Source organism: Calonectris borealis, chromosome 7 (assembly GCF_964195595.1).
Source record: "Calonectris borealis chromosome 7, bCalBor7.hap1.2, whole genome shotgun sequence".
NCBI classification, from domain to species: Eukaryota; Metazoa; Chordata; class Aves; order Procellariiformes; family Procellariidae; genus Calonectris; species Calonectris borealis.
In genome coordinates, this window is record NC_134318.1 from 17834766 (window position 1) to 17849441 (window position 14676).

The following is a 14676-nucleotide window of genomic DNA, read 5'->3' on the forward strand; positions in this document are numbered from 1 at the left end:
AAATAACCATTGTATTAGTTCAGTATTTTGCTGAACTCATTTTCAGCATTTCATCTAAAATAGTTTCCTACTCACACATAGTGTGACGTTCATTTACAAATTATACTTTTCCTATTAGGTTTTTATGCATTAGTGACGTGTGCGCTCAATAATTTAGCGTGTTTGGCATCTACAGTATCAAGAAAATGAATGGTTAGCTTGGTTTGGGGATAGGAAAAGAAAAAAAGTAATACTGTCTTTATTTTTCTAATTTTAGGGTCTACATACAGTGTGCTGTCCATAATGCCTTCTGATTCTGAAAGCAGCAGTTCTCTGAGTAGCATTGGTGAGTAAAGTATTAATCTAACAACTTGATGAGCATGCCTTTTGGGAGCTGGGAGAACACGTTTTTAAGGTTGCCTTCGGGAAGGGTAGAGAGATTCAGGTCATAACATCAAGGAAGTTGAACTGTAAGATGTGACCACGCGTCTTCACCAGGAAAAAGTATACCCGTTCTGTGTAGTGCAAGTTAAGCCTTTTCATAGCTGTATGCAGTTGTTGCCAATAAAATCTGTTATGTTTGAATATGTTAAATGATGTAACTACGTTTTGAGTTACTTAGTAAAATGATGTAAAAATGGCAGTGTTAGTTTTCTACAAGTCTGTGCATATGAAAATATATATAGGCATGCATATATGTGTATGTATATATTTATGTAGATGTGAAAATTTTAGTCAGTCTTAAAACATTGTAGAAATTAAAAATTTTATTATTAGCCAAGGTCATAGCCTTTTAAACTTCTGGAAGTAGCTGCCCTTTTTTAACCCTTTTTTTCCTGCATGCAATGAATTGCTTCATTTGCTCTGTTTTTAATGTCATTGGGAAAGACAAAATATTAAAAACAAACAAACAAACCTAGAGGAAAAAGAAATGTGGACAAAAGACCTCTAATAATAAGATGATGTCGGAATAGCATTATTAGCTGTCAGTTTTCCTCTTCTTTACTTACACAAATACTTTTATCGTGAAATCTATGTAAAAGTCACTTGCCTTGGATAGGGAATGTAGGTTCTTGCATATTTAAAGTTCCAATGTTGTGTCAGGCATCTGTAGACTTCCCTGACAGCACCCGGCAAGTCAGTTGTCTGTTTAAGGATGTGGGTAGACATCTGTTGCAGTCATTGAGTTGAATTTTTAACTCCAGCATGCAAGAACAAGATTTTAGGGTTGACTGAACTATTTGCTGAAAATACAGGAAGCTGCGACATGTTAGTTTGATCTTTATCAAGATCACACTTGTATGCTATTACCTGAAGGAAGGATATGATTTAATTTGCTAGGAATAAATTGGGGCTCGAAATAGGAAGAAGAAAGTTTCTAAATTTTTAGGACAACCAGACTCAAAAAAAGAGCGTTCCAATGAAGGAAGTTCTTCTAAGCTGAAATCCAGTAAGTTTGTGGAATAATTGGATGAAGTGACGCCTGAGATAGAAGATGAAGGTGGTCCTTTCTAGTCCCACGTTCCTGACTTTAAAAAGGAAAGGTACACTTAGACCTTTTTTTTTGCAATTTTTGTAACTTTGTGAATGCACATATTCGATTCTTTGTACCTGACCTTTTATAATTTTGGAAGTAAAGGTAGGTAGATGAACAGCTAGTGTTTGCCATCACAAAGAGAACTTTTGCTTTAACGGTGACCACTTGCAAGCTACAGATACCTACAGATTCTATTTTCTATTTTATTACTTTCCTGTGGCCTAATACCTTATGGGATTCCTGTTTCTGAACACTTATTTAGAATTTGGCATGTTACTTCTGAGACATCCATTATTCCCATATATGAGTCAGAACTGAATTCTTTCCGACCTATGGTTTGTTCATGTTTTAAAATATTGAGGTTCATACTGAATCCTGATCTGTGTATTTTACCTAAAGGGCTGTCCTTGGAAGTGTTTTATGCTGTTGGTGTGTGCAGTGATCAAAGTTATTAATAACCTAAAAACGAAGTGACCCGCTATTAAACAAAACTTGTGATCTAGTATTCTCCATAGTTTTGTTTTATTCAAATGATTAAAGTGAGTTAGGTGTTTAATATTTAGTACATTAACAGCCAGGGGAATTCTTTGTTTGAAGCTGGCATGTTTATTTTATAGTCTGATTATAGACTTGTTATTCATGAGTATCATTTTTTTCCCCAATCATTTTCTTTCCCTCACATCTTGTTCTGCAAGAGATAATATTTTTAATGTGATCTAATATCAATAGCAAAATTTCTTTGCTTAATAACCAACATATCCTAATAGACATGTTTGCAAGTCACTTCAAAGCTGCAGTCAGATTATTTTAATACTGACTGATTTGTTGAATGACAAACCATCATAACTGAAACTGTTTGCATGCCAGCTCCCTGAAGGCTTCATATGACTTCTTTGAATGGAATCCCAACAAATACTGAGTTGCCATAGCGTTTCAGGAATTTTACATACATCTTCCTCCCCCAGCCCCCTGTCCCCATCTCACTGCAATACATTTTCACAAGGGTAGTTCTGTGTAGTGGAAATTATAAGTTTTGCCTTTGACATGAATGCATCAGTGAAAAAAGGTAAATAGCTCATGATTAGGAGACAAGGTAAGCTTTGGAATATATTCAAGTTTGACATTGATAGTTACATGTACACATGCATGCATGTAAAGGAATATTTTCATTTCCCCACTCACATGTGCCTTCCTCATGGGGCAGAAAAGGGAGCTATTTTATTATTCCTGGGTTCAAACCACTGGTTTTCATTAATATTCAACCAATTTTTATTTCTGGTCTGCCTTGCTTCTGTTTGTCAAGCAGCTCAGAAACACATTTACACAGTTGACCTTTCAGATGAAATGAGAAAGGTATTGGGGCCACTAATTAAGCCCAGATAAAGAAGCAGAGAGTGAATCTTAGCATCTTCTAATTAGGGGAGATAATACAATCTTTCATTTTAGTCTTTGGACTCCATAGTTAATAAAAGTAACTAGACAAAGGTATGTCCATGTGCTTCGTCTTTTCTTCCCAACCTTAATCACCCTAGCTATTGTTGGAGGTGGTTTCTGCTGCCAGCATTCTTAATTAAATGATCTTTCTCTGAAATACTTCCAGGTAAGCCAAGATGTTGTGAAATTGAGGTGATTCTATATGTTTTACAGCTATCCTGGGTTTCAGAGCTAATTTGTGAAGCTGACGTATATAACAATGGGCTTATTTTCCAGAAGACGACCGTGATCTAAGAACTAAGCTTAAAGAGTACTAAGACGATTGTTTTTAAAAAGTAGTTCGAAGAAAACATGGTCTCAGTCTTAGTCAACTAAATGAAACATGGTGTTAGGATTTGGAAAGGAAGAGGGAAAGATGAGAGAACATCATTTTATCACTGTATAAACCCATGGTGTGCCTGAGTCTTGGGTATGTTTGCAGTTCTAATTTTCCCATTGAAAGAGAAGAGGGCAGCATGCATGGAGAGCAGCAGCATGGATGAACAGTTACAGAGCAGCTTCTGTACGGGGAAACAACTGGGTAAGCTGGGGTTCTCTCGATCTTCAGTAATGCCATAGTCCTTATACAATGGAGAGCAAGGAGCGATGTAACTTGTATAATGTGACTCAGAGAAGAGTTTCTGGCTAGTCTATCCCAAGTACTGTGTTATCATCCAAGCTTTTTTTCTCTTTCCCTGCCTAGATGGGCTTGCAGGGCATGAGGGATGCAGCAAGAATGAACTTCCAGCCTCATGTGCATGTGGTAGAATAAGCAGTTGAGTGGAAGCCAGTTTTCCCACCTGTGTAGCAGCAGGGTAGCAGCTTTGGAGAAGAAACTCCTCTTCGTAGATTTATCTGCCTTGACCATAGGTGTATCTGCCTTTTTTCTTTTCTATCTGTATATGTAAATAAAAATACAGAGTGACAAATCATTGCTCTTTACAGGTATTTCTTGTGTATTTCCCTCAGCATTCAAAATTGGTTCAGTTGGCAATATTTTCTTTTTTTCCCTTATGCTTCCTTCCTTTTCTTTCCTGTGTATTAAGTTCATGCTGTGCATGTAAAATAGGAAGTTTTGATGGAACTGAGGGCAAATATTCACTGTTAATTTCCAAAAGAGGTACGATATCAAGTACTGTAATCCCTGCATCTCACCATTGTGCTTCAGCCCCACCTTCTTCCCCCCAAAGGAACAAATCCTCATTAAATTGTCATGCTCTCTCTGTATTTCCTTTCTCTTTGCTCTTGGCTGATCACAAAGCTTTTTGTGTGTAAATAGAAGCATCCTTCATCTGCCCACTCCCCGTGCCCGGCAGACTCTCTGAATGAAGCTACAATTCTGCATTTCTGACATCAGAATAATTATTTATGGAGATTCAGTGCCTGACGTGCCAAGCACGGAACAACAGTGTCACTTAGGAATTGGATAGAAACCAGTAACAGAGCTATACGTGACAGTCGCTGGCTAGTCTCCCACTTGACTGGTCATGATATAACAGAGAGGAAAAGAACACAGAATAAAGACCCCCTTTTTAAAAAAAGGAAAAAAAAAGCACCAGTTTGACATTTATTATTTTGAAGATAAATGCTCACCAAGCACTGAATTGAACTTAAATGACATAGTCCTGGACAACTGGTTCTAGGTGGTCCTGCTTGAACAGGGCGGTTGGACCAGATGGTGTTTATGTATCCCAGCAGATAATTTTCTGGACCTGTAAGGAAAGATGGAAAGCCTGTGTTCTGAAAGATTATCTGTAGATGATACAATATCAGCCAAATATCACCCTACTTATAAAATACTTCAGCCTGAAATCATCAAATTTGTTTGCTATGGGAAATAGTAACACAGTGTCCTTATTAGTTTCTGTGCATCTTTTGATTATCTACTTTACTTCCAGTTTCCACTTTTTTTTATTTTTTACTTTTTTTGCTCTTTTCTTCCAAAATCAGTCTCCTTTCTTCCTTTTTACAATAACCAGGTAAGTGCTTGTTCTGGCCCATGTCGCGTAAAAAAGCCTCTGTGAATTGACTTAAAGGGTGCGTTTCAAGACTTTTGAATACCCAGTGCTACTTTTACAGCCTCCAGTAACACATTACTGACCTGAGCAATGTGATGCTATGATAGGATTATAGTTTCGAGCAATTTTTTACCTACCCTAGTACCATAATGAAACCTCAGAGTTTTCCTTTCGTGCTTTAGAAATGTGATTCTTCCTCCTCTCCTCAATGCGCAGTTTGGGTGGTTTGTTTTTTTTTTTTTTTTTTTTAAGAATTGTTGTTTAAAAGAAGCCAGCAGCTCGCATGCAGGTGTCAGTCTATGGCTGTAAGGATAGCCTGCATTATGCTTTTTCATGATGAGTTTTTAACAGAAAGGTATTGCATACTCTTCCATTCTTTGAAAATATACTGAGATGCTAATGAGAGGACTTTTGGAATGGAAAAGACCTTCTGTCTTTCTACATGTATAATTTCCTTCTTTCCAGAGCTAGATCTCTTTGCATTGTTGTGATTACAGCTGTCAATCTTGTATCCTCTTCATTCCGCATCACATAGTATCACCTTTATCTTTTAACAGTCTATTATTGTTCCAGCCATTCAGTTCTTTGTAAAAGTATCACTTTTTTAGTCATAAGTGTTTTTTCTTGCTCTTCACTGTTCATATCACCGTACTACTTTTTCCTGTGGGAATTTACATGCCAGTCTGTAACAAACACCACCATTGGCACTATAATTTAATGACTTTCTTGCAGCCATCAGGTGCTCATGTATCTGATGCCACCAAGCTTGTCCAACTTTGACTTCAACTGACAGTATTTCCTTGCTTAAGGCTTTGTTAGCTTATCAGCCTGACAGGCTATTTACAGAGAGTTTTTCACTAATTGCAATTCAAGTTACTTAATCTGAGGGCCTTAATTCTTACTGCAAAGCAAACATTAACCCCCTCCCATCAGATGATAATTCCTTCCCAACCATTTTCATGTTGGCCATTTTGACAACTGTCCTTTTATGTTGTTGTGATTTCAGTTTAATTGCTTCACACTTTCTACAGATGTATATTACAAAGTAATTGCTTTCACTATCCATAGGAAGTGTTCAGTTGCAGGTGTGGTTTATGATACTCCTTCAGTCAAAGATAAACACTTGTTCCTTGTCTGAAAAAGATATTTATTCCCCGCCCCCAGCAGCCTATAGGAATCTCTGGTTGTATTTCCTGCTTTTTTTACTAACACAAGCACAAAATTTATATTTGGTAAAAATACCTCAACAGTTAACACATTCTGACAAAGGAATGAGTGACAATATTACACCTGCTGAACAGCTACAAATGAATGAGAAAAGGTGCTAGGACCACTACCAGTATACCACATCAGCATCCCTTTCTGTACTGCAGTGATTGCCTTCAATGTTCCACCTCCTTGCCAATCAGTCTCACTATTCAGAAGTCATTTTCCTGTAAAATTTGGCCTCAATGATTGTATTAAACCTCTTTTTGTAGATTTATTTCCCATGTAATTTTCTTGTTCTTTGATCTGAAGAGTACTTGTTTAGTTTACTGGAAACAAGACTTAGGAAATAAACACCCTCTTCCACAAACTTAAAGTAACTTTACTCTCCTATTTTACTCTGTTCTCGAATCATGTAGATGTCTCCAGGATTGATCCTTAATCTCTTTACCTAATTTTTGGTGTGTTTGTTAATAACCATCTTCTCTTAAGATTACTTAAGAGAATCTTAAGCACTTTGAATAGCTTTATTGTATTACCACTGACTTCTACGGCTTCCCTTTCCAGGCAGCTATGGGTTGACATGTAGTCATGCACAATGTTCTCTCAACTTCGGTCACTTCAGAGGTACCCAAGAATTACTGAATGGATGTGATGTCCTGTTTTAAAAAAAACAACAGTAACAACAAAAAAATTAACTTTGCTGATGTATACGGATGCAGTCTTGGAGGAGGAGGGTTGGGGTTTTTTGGCTTTTGTTTGCAGTTTGTTGGTTGGTTGGGTTTTGTGTGGTTTGGTTTTTGGTTTTGTTTTTTTTTTAAACATATCCTGTAACAAATCAGTTTGAGGTAATTCTTGGTCTCTTAAGGGTTCTGCATAGACAGGCCTTGAGAACCACTAATGAATGGCTGACCACTTCATGGTGTTTTGTTTGCTATAATATCTTCTTAACGTCTGGTTGGTCTGTAGTGATTTGAATGGAAATACAGCATCTGTGAATACCCATCTCCTGCAATCCAGACAGCATGGTGGGAACACAGGCCCTGAGGCCCTGTATCAGTTTGTGCATTCAGGAAATCCTTTTGGTGTCAGCAGTTTTCTTTTGGGGCTATAAAACAGTATGGTGAGACGATGCTCACAACTCCTCTGCAGGAGAAGATGTGAAGGAACGAGCGTTGGTGGAGTCTCATCCCCTTGGTCGGTGTGCAGCGGTTGACCCAAGTCGTCGTCCCCTTTGGGTTTGGACTGGACACTTTTGTCTAGGTTATGCTTTCAGTGTGCAGTTGTAAGCCTGACAAATGTAGGGTTTGAGCTTTCCCACCAGGGAGCTCCTGAATATTCAAACCCAGAAGCTTCAGCTGTATTTTCCTTGGTCACGGTAACAGATTTTACTCTGTATTGTGTTTTAGTTCGGCAAAATTCTGCAAGGACTTTTTGAATTGACGTGTCTGCCCTTTTTTCCCCCTCCTTGCTATTTTTGAGTATTAGGTTGTAGATTTTCTTTCATATTGATCTTTCTAGAACCAGTGTTCAGTTCTTTCTAAAGTCTTAGACTTACTGAAGTTGAAAGTTTGTTTTACGTGCTGGTGGGTTTGTTTAGCTTGTTATATTCTGCATTAAAACAAATACTGAAGTGCTACCCATTCTTTTGTCCTTGCATGTTACATGATCCTCACTGCTTTCATAACCTATTAGGTTTTCTGTCTGTCAGATGAAACTGTTTCCACAGTTCATTATTTTAGCTTTCAGTTTCCTCAATGTACTGCTGCTTGTTTTTACTAATATTTTATTTCGCCTACATGCAATTCTGTTCTGTGCTCTTTCAAGACCACTTCAAAAGATGTGTCTGCAGAAATGTATCTAAATGATAACTTCTGATATGTAATCCTGTTCTAGTCCTCATAAATTATTGAAAGAAAGTAAATATTTTAGCATGCATTTTCCTACAGCATGCATAAGTCTTTATTCCCCACCCCTTCCTGAGGTGGAAGAAACCCAGTTGATCATGCTTTTCAATGCATCTTGCAAGACTTTTTTAATGTTTTCTGTCATGATTTACAAAGCCATAAAGAAATAATTTGCTGAACATCCCTGTTGATTTTATTTTTTTATGAAAGAAAGCAATGAAAAAGGCTTCACTGTACAATGAATAGTCTTCTGTTTGTTTGCAAGCAAGAATTGGCACAAATTTATAAGATGAGTTTAAAAAATCATCATAAAACTCAGGCATTCTGTTAGCTTGTGACAGATTGCCTTTTGGATTAGTTGAACATGTCATACAAATGTATTTCTCAAAGAGTAATGGGTTTATTATAATTCAAAATATGTTAATTTCTTAAAAGTAGCTGTTTATGCATTGGTACCCATTTTCCTGCCTCAGCATTATGTTGATATCATAGACTCATAGAATCATAGAATCATTAAGGTTGGAGAAGACCTCTAAGATCATTGAGTCCAACCGTCAACCCAATACCACCATGCCCACTAAACCATGTCCATAAGCGCCTCATCTACACGTCTTTTAAATACTTCCAGGGATGGTGACTCAACCACTTCCCTGGGCAGCCTGTTCCAAGGCCTGACCACTCTTTTCAGTAAAGAAGTTTTTCCTAATGTCCAATCTAAACCTCCCCTGGTGCAACTTGAGGCCATTTCCTCTCGTCCTATCGCTAGTTACTTGGGAGAAGAGACCAACACCCACCTCGCTACAACCTCCTTTCAGGTAGTTGTAGAGCGCGATGAGGTCTCCCCTCAGCCTCCTTTTCTCCTGGCTAAACAGTCCCAGTGCCCTCAGCCGCTCCTCATAAGACTTGTGCTCCAGACCCTTCACCAGCTTCGTTGCCCTCCTCTGGACACGCTCCAGCACCTCCATGTCCTTCTTGTAGTGAGGGGCCCAAAGCTGAACACAGGATTCGAGGTGCGGCCTCACCAGTGCCAAGTACAGGGGCACGATCACCTCCCTACTCCTGCTGGCCACACTATTTCTGATACAGGCCAGGATGCCGTTGGCCTTCTTGGCCACCTGGGCACACTGCCGGCCCATGTTCAGCCGGCTGTCAACCAGCACCCCCAGGTCCTTTTCCGCTGGGCAGCTTTCCAGCCACTCTTCCCCAAGCCTGTAGCATTGCCTGGGGTTGTTGTGACCCAAGTGCAGGACCCGGCACTTGGCCTTGTTGAACCTCATACAGTTGGCCTCACCCCATCGATCCAGCCTGTCCAGGTCCCTCTGCAGAGCCTTCCTACCCTCCAGCAGATCAACACTCCTGCCCAACTTGGTGTCGTCTGCAAACTTACTGAGGGAACACTCGATCCCCTCATCCAGATCGTTGATAAAGATATTGAACAGGGCCGGCCCCAAAACTGAGCCCTGGGGAACACCGCTCGTGACTGGCCGCCAACTGGATTTAACTCCATTGACCACAACCCTCTGGGCTTGGCCGTCCAGCCAGTTTCTTACCCAGCGAAGAGTGTACTTGGCTAAGCCGTGAGTGACCAGCTTCTCTAAGAGAATGTTGTGGGGAACAGTGTCAAAGGCTTTACTGAAGTCCAGGTAGACCACATCCACAGCCTTTCCCTCATCCACGAGGCAGGTCACCTGGTCATAGAAGGAGATCAGGTTGGTCAAGCAGGACCTGTCTTTCATGAACCCATGCTGGCTGGGCCTGATCCCCTGGTTGTCCCGGACATGGCTTGTGAGCACCCTCAAGATGAACCGCTCCATAATCTTCGCCGGCACCGAGGTCAAGCTGACCGGCCTGTAGTTCCCCGGATCCTCCTTCCGGCCCTTCTTGCAGATGGGTGTCACATTGGCAAGCCTCCAGTCGTGTGGGACCTCCCCTGTTAACCAGGACTGCTGGTAAATGATGGAGAGTGGCTTGGCAAGCTCCTCCGCCAGCTCCCTCAGTACCCTCGGGTGGATCCCATCCAGCCCCATAGACTTGTGAGCGTCCAGGTGGTGTAGCAGGTCGTTAACTGCTTCCTCTTGGATTATGGGGGGTTTATCCTGCTCGCCATCCCTGTCTTCCAGCTCAGGGGGCTGAGTACCCTGAGGACAACTGCTCTGACTATTAAAGACTGAGGCAAAGAAGGCGTTAAGTACCTCAGCCTTATCCTCGTCCTTGGTGGCAATGTTCCCCCCCGCATCCAATAGAGGATGGAGATTCTCCTTGGCTCTCTTTTTGTCATTAATATACTTGTAAAAACATTTTTTGTTGTCTCTCACGACAGTGGCCAGGTTGACTTCTAGCTGGGCTTTTGCCTTTCTAATTTCCTCTCTGCACGACCTAACGAGATCCCTGTACTCTTCTTGAGTTGCCTGCCCCTTCTTCCAAAGGTGATAAACTCTCCTTTTTTTCCTGAGTCCCAGCCAGAGCTCCCCGTTCAGCCAGGCCGGTCGTCTTCCCCGCCCATTCTTCTTACGGCACATGGGGACAGCCCGCTCCTGCGCCTTTAAGACTTCCTTCTTGAAGAACGTCCAGCCTTCCTGGACCCCTTTGCCCTTCAGGACTAGCTCCCAAGGGACCCTCTCGAACAATGTCCTGAGCAGGCCAAAGTCCGCCCTCCGGAAGTCCATAGTAGTGGTTTTGCTGGCCCCCCTCCTTACTTCACTAAGTAACGAGAATTCTACCATTTCATGGTTGCTAAGCCCAAGCCGGCCTCCGACCACCACATCTCCCACCAGTCCTTCTCTGTTTGTGAACAGCAGGGCAAGCGAGGCACCTCCCCTGGTAGGCTCGCTTACCAGCTGCATCAGGAAGTTATCTTCCACACGCTCCAGGACTGTTTCCTCTCTGCTGTGTGGTATTTCCAGCAGACATCCGAAACGTTGAAGTCCCCCACGAGAACAAGGGCTAGCGACTGTGAGACTTCTGCGAGCCTCTGGTAGAATATTTCATCTACCTCCTCATCCTGGCTAGGTGGTCTATAACGGACTCCCAGCAGGATATCTGCCTTGTTGGCCTTCCCCCTCATCCTTACCCACAAGGACTCGACCTCATCATCACTACCATTGAGCTCTAGACAGTCAAAGCACTCCCTAACATACAGGGCTACCCCACCGCCTCTCCTTCCTCACCTGTCCCTTCTGAAGAGCTTATAGCCATCCACTGCACCTCCAATCATGAGACTCATCCCACCATGTTTCCAACATTATGGTATATGTTGGTCAGTTTAACAAATTTCCCAGCCCTGTTTCTCTAAAAATGTTCTTTTTTTCTTCAAAAAGTGTGCTACCCCATCCCCAAATATGAAGCTAACTGAGCAGTGGTTTCTCTGTGACTGTATTATCTCTTCAATCAGTGATGATTAGAGTAATCATCAAGAATTATATTTGGTATGTGCTACAATAATGGATCTTTGTGGCTTCTGCAAAGTCCAGCATTTGGACTATAACTATGGAAGATATGATTGCTCCAGCTTCTATTTTTAAGGCTTTTCTTTTATACAATGTACGATGGAAACCCTGCAAAATCTTGCTTTAGATTAAATCAATGCATACCCAGGACTTCATGCATGTACTGCATTATGGGCAGTTTTGCCCCCACGACGCATCTCCGCTGTTAGGCTGTTTCAGGCGTTGGTGGAGCGCTGCTTACCTGGAGGCTGGCCAGGGAGGTGACTTCCATACGGTTGGGTTCTCAGAGCCCAAGTGCAGCTCACGTGAAAAATGAGTCGTGAGACTTACCGAAGCAGATGAATGAGTTGCACTTGGCAGGACGTGCAGTAAATACATTTTCACAAATCCAGGTTGTCTGAGAAAGCAGGTGAGTTACTGAAAGGTGGCATAATGTGGATAATGGAGATTTAGCCTTTAGGCTTGTACATTTTAAGACCAGTTTGACTGGTTAAAGTGCAGAAAGGAAGTACTGTTGTGTAAAATACGCAGTCAGATGGAAAAAGAATACAAAGCTGGAAGCACAGGTCACTTTCTTTCTGCTGCGTCAGGATGTCAGATGCAATAAAAGGCTTTTAGCATTCAGCTATAAAAGCCCCTTTAAAGGAAATGAAGAGTATTGAATTTTTCTTATGAAAGAGGATTTTACTGAAGTGTTTTTTTTTTTTTTTCTTTTTGAGCATCCACTAATCTGATTTAACATTTATGAGACCTTTTATACAACTATTGAAAATGTAAGGTTGTTAGTAAATCAAGCAAAGATAAACTTTTTGCGCTTCTTTTGAGGATAAGAGGGGCAATATCTGGATCGTATTGATCTGTGTTTTTTCAGCACTTAAAAGGCGTACCTCTCTTGGCTGGTATTATGTGTTGACAACAGTATCATTGCATTTGAGATGAAAGTATTTGTTGATGTACTTGTAAAAAGTGACAAGTTAATGAAAAATAACCTTTTCTGGTACTAAGATGAATGGCTTCACATTAGGCAAGAAAGCTGCTTTCCTCAGGCTAATTAGCCTGTCTTTAAAGCAGTCTTGTCTTGCTTGGCAGTTTTGGGACTGTGTGCACAAATGTTCTCCTCGCCTGAAGATTATCACTGGGATGTTGTCAAAGCTGGGGGGGTGGAAGAGGTGGAGGAGCAGAGGTATAACTCTTACCTCCTTTTACTATGTTTCAGATTCCCAGAACAGCCATTGCATGTCTGTGTAGGACTTGTGTAGCGGACATTGTCCATGGGACTGCTGTGGGGTTAACACTGATATTAGTGGTGGACTGTTGTTAATCCAATGCCCTTTCCTCCATGTAAAGCACACCAGCCTTCCTGATTTATCTCCTCTTTCCTCTTGTGCCCCTTGCATGCTGTTCATCTGTTTTGCTCACAAGTAGCCCCAGGATGACAGATAAGCTTTTGAACTTCTCTGTAAGGATGAGAAGGGGACTTTTTCAGTGTTACGCATATCCTGATGTGTCAGCTCAAGTGAGAGGATGTGCAGGTTACCACTGAATTTATCCAAGAACATGCAGCCTGTCAGTACCTGAATTAGATTTGTCTGCCTTTACCTTTTCATTTGTTTATGAAGTTCCCTGCTCATTAATGTGTCCAAACTCTTCCAAATGAATACATATTCTGACTTTTTTTATCTGTCCATTTGTTTTCTTCCCTATTTGTTCCCTATATCATAAGCCTACGATAGTGCATTTGTATTTTTACTGGTTTCTGTATAGTCTTGCCTTAAAAATAATGTAGAATGGTTCTTATTTTAGGAAAAGAAAGGATAGCTGCATTTTAAAAGTGTGAGATCCTTAGTCCTTATGGATGAAGGGGCTCCATCTGGATGGAGGAGTGAAACAAAGTAGGAGAAAGCCCAAATGCAGCCTCCATTGAGAATTCTTTTGAGCGATGTGAGTTTGTGTCTTTCTACAGAATGCAGGCTGTTCCTGCAACTTTTTATTTCTTCAGTTTGCTATTAGAGCATTTACATACATTATTATGCAATAGTTAGATTAAAAGAACAGTCTGTGCTCATAAATTCTCCTTATATAATTACAGTAACAGCTGAAAGCAATAAGAACAAGGATCCTATTATTCTAGATGCCGTATGTATCATAGCCCTGACCCTGCAATTATTTTGGTGTGGGAACTTTAAAGCACAGGTAGTTTTACTTAAAATTTGGAGGGAGTTTTTGCGTTCTGCAATACCTTCCTGAACTGGGTTTAGAGATAAAAAGCCAATCCTTGCAACTTATTAGCATTTGATCAGATGAAATTAATTTGTTTGAAATTCTTTCTTTGAAAAGACAGTAATCGGAGAGCATGATTTTACTATTGTATCTTTCACTATTTGTTTCTTCATTTAAAAAAAAGGCATAATAAAGGTACATCCTAATAAGTTAATACATATGTCAGCAACTTGTTTCAACTGTATAATTATGCAAACTATTTCTAGAATTTCTCTTTTGGATAGAAAATAGTAATCTCCTGTATACATTTAGGCCTTTAACTTTCATATCGGTGACCTATATCTTTGAGTTTGCTCTCATGTGTCTGGGATTAAAATGGGCAGTACTAAAATTACCGTTGAATTAATTGTCAGCATATCGTGAAACATAACATACCACGATCTCATCTCTCCCGTGGAAGAAGACCTCTTTGTATTGCTATAGCTGTATGGGAAGACAGTGGGCATCATCGTTCATCTCTGATATTAAGAAAGCTGAGAATTAAAAGATCCCATGAAACTCTTTAATGTATGACTGCCCCTTAGAGGAAATTTGATGTGTAGTCCAGTTGCAGTGATTGTAATGTGCTCATTTTAGCCAACGTTATTAAAAGTGAAGTTCGTTTCTCATGATTTGTTGGCAAGTCAAATTTTTAACTTCACGTACTGGACTGATAAAGCGTGACACATGAAAGCATAGAATTGCGTTAAAAAAAAATGTTGGCAGTAGCACATAGCAGAATAGTATGTCTGTGCTGCTAGATAAAGGAACAGGAAAAGAGCTCCTGTGCTGTAACAGTTTCTCTGCTATTTCTGGGGTAAGTTGATGTGGGTGGGATTTACTTTTTTTTT

General features: G+C 40.6%; 1 protein-coding gene across 1 annotated transcript in view; it reads left to right on the forward strand.

Moving 5' to 3' along the window:
* DLG5 (discs large MAGUK scaffold protein 5) overlaps positions 1–14676 on the forward strand; it is a 115213-nt gene that overhangs the window by 42524 nt on the left and 58013 nt on the right. The window contains exon 2 of the mRNA XM_075154385.1: positions 257–325. Within this exon, the coding sequence (XP_075010486.1) occupies positions 257–325 (69 nt within the window). The remainder of the gene's footprint in view (positions 1–256; positions 326–14676) is intronic.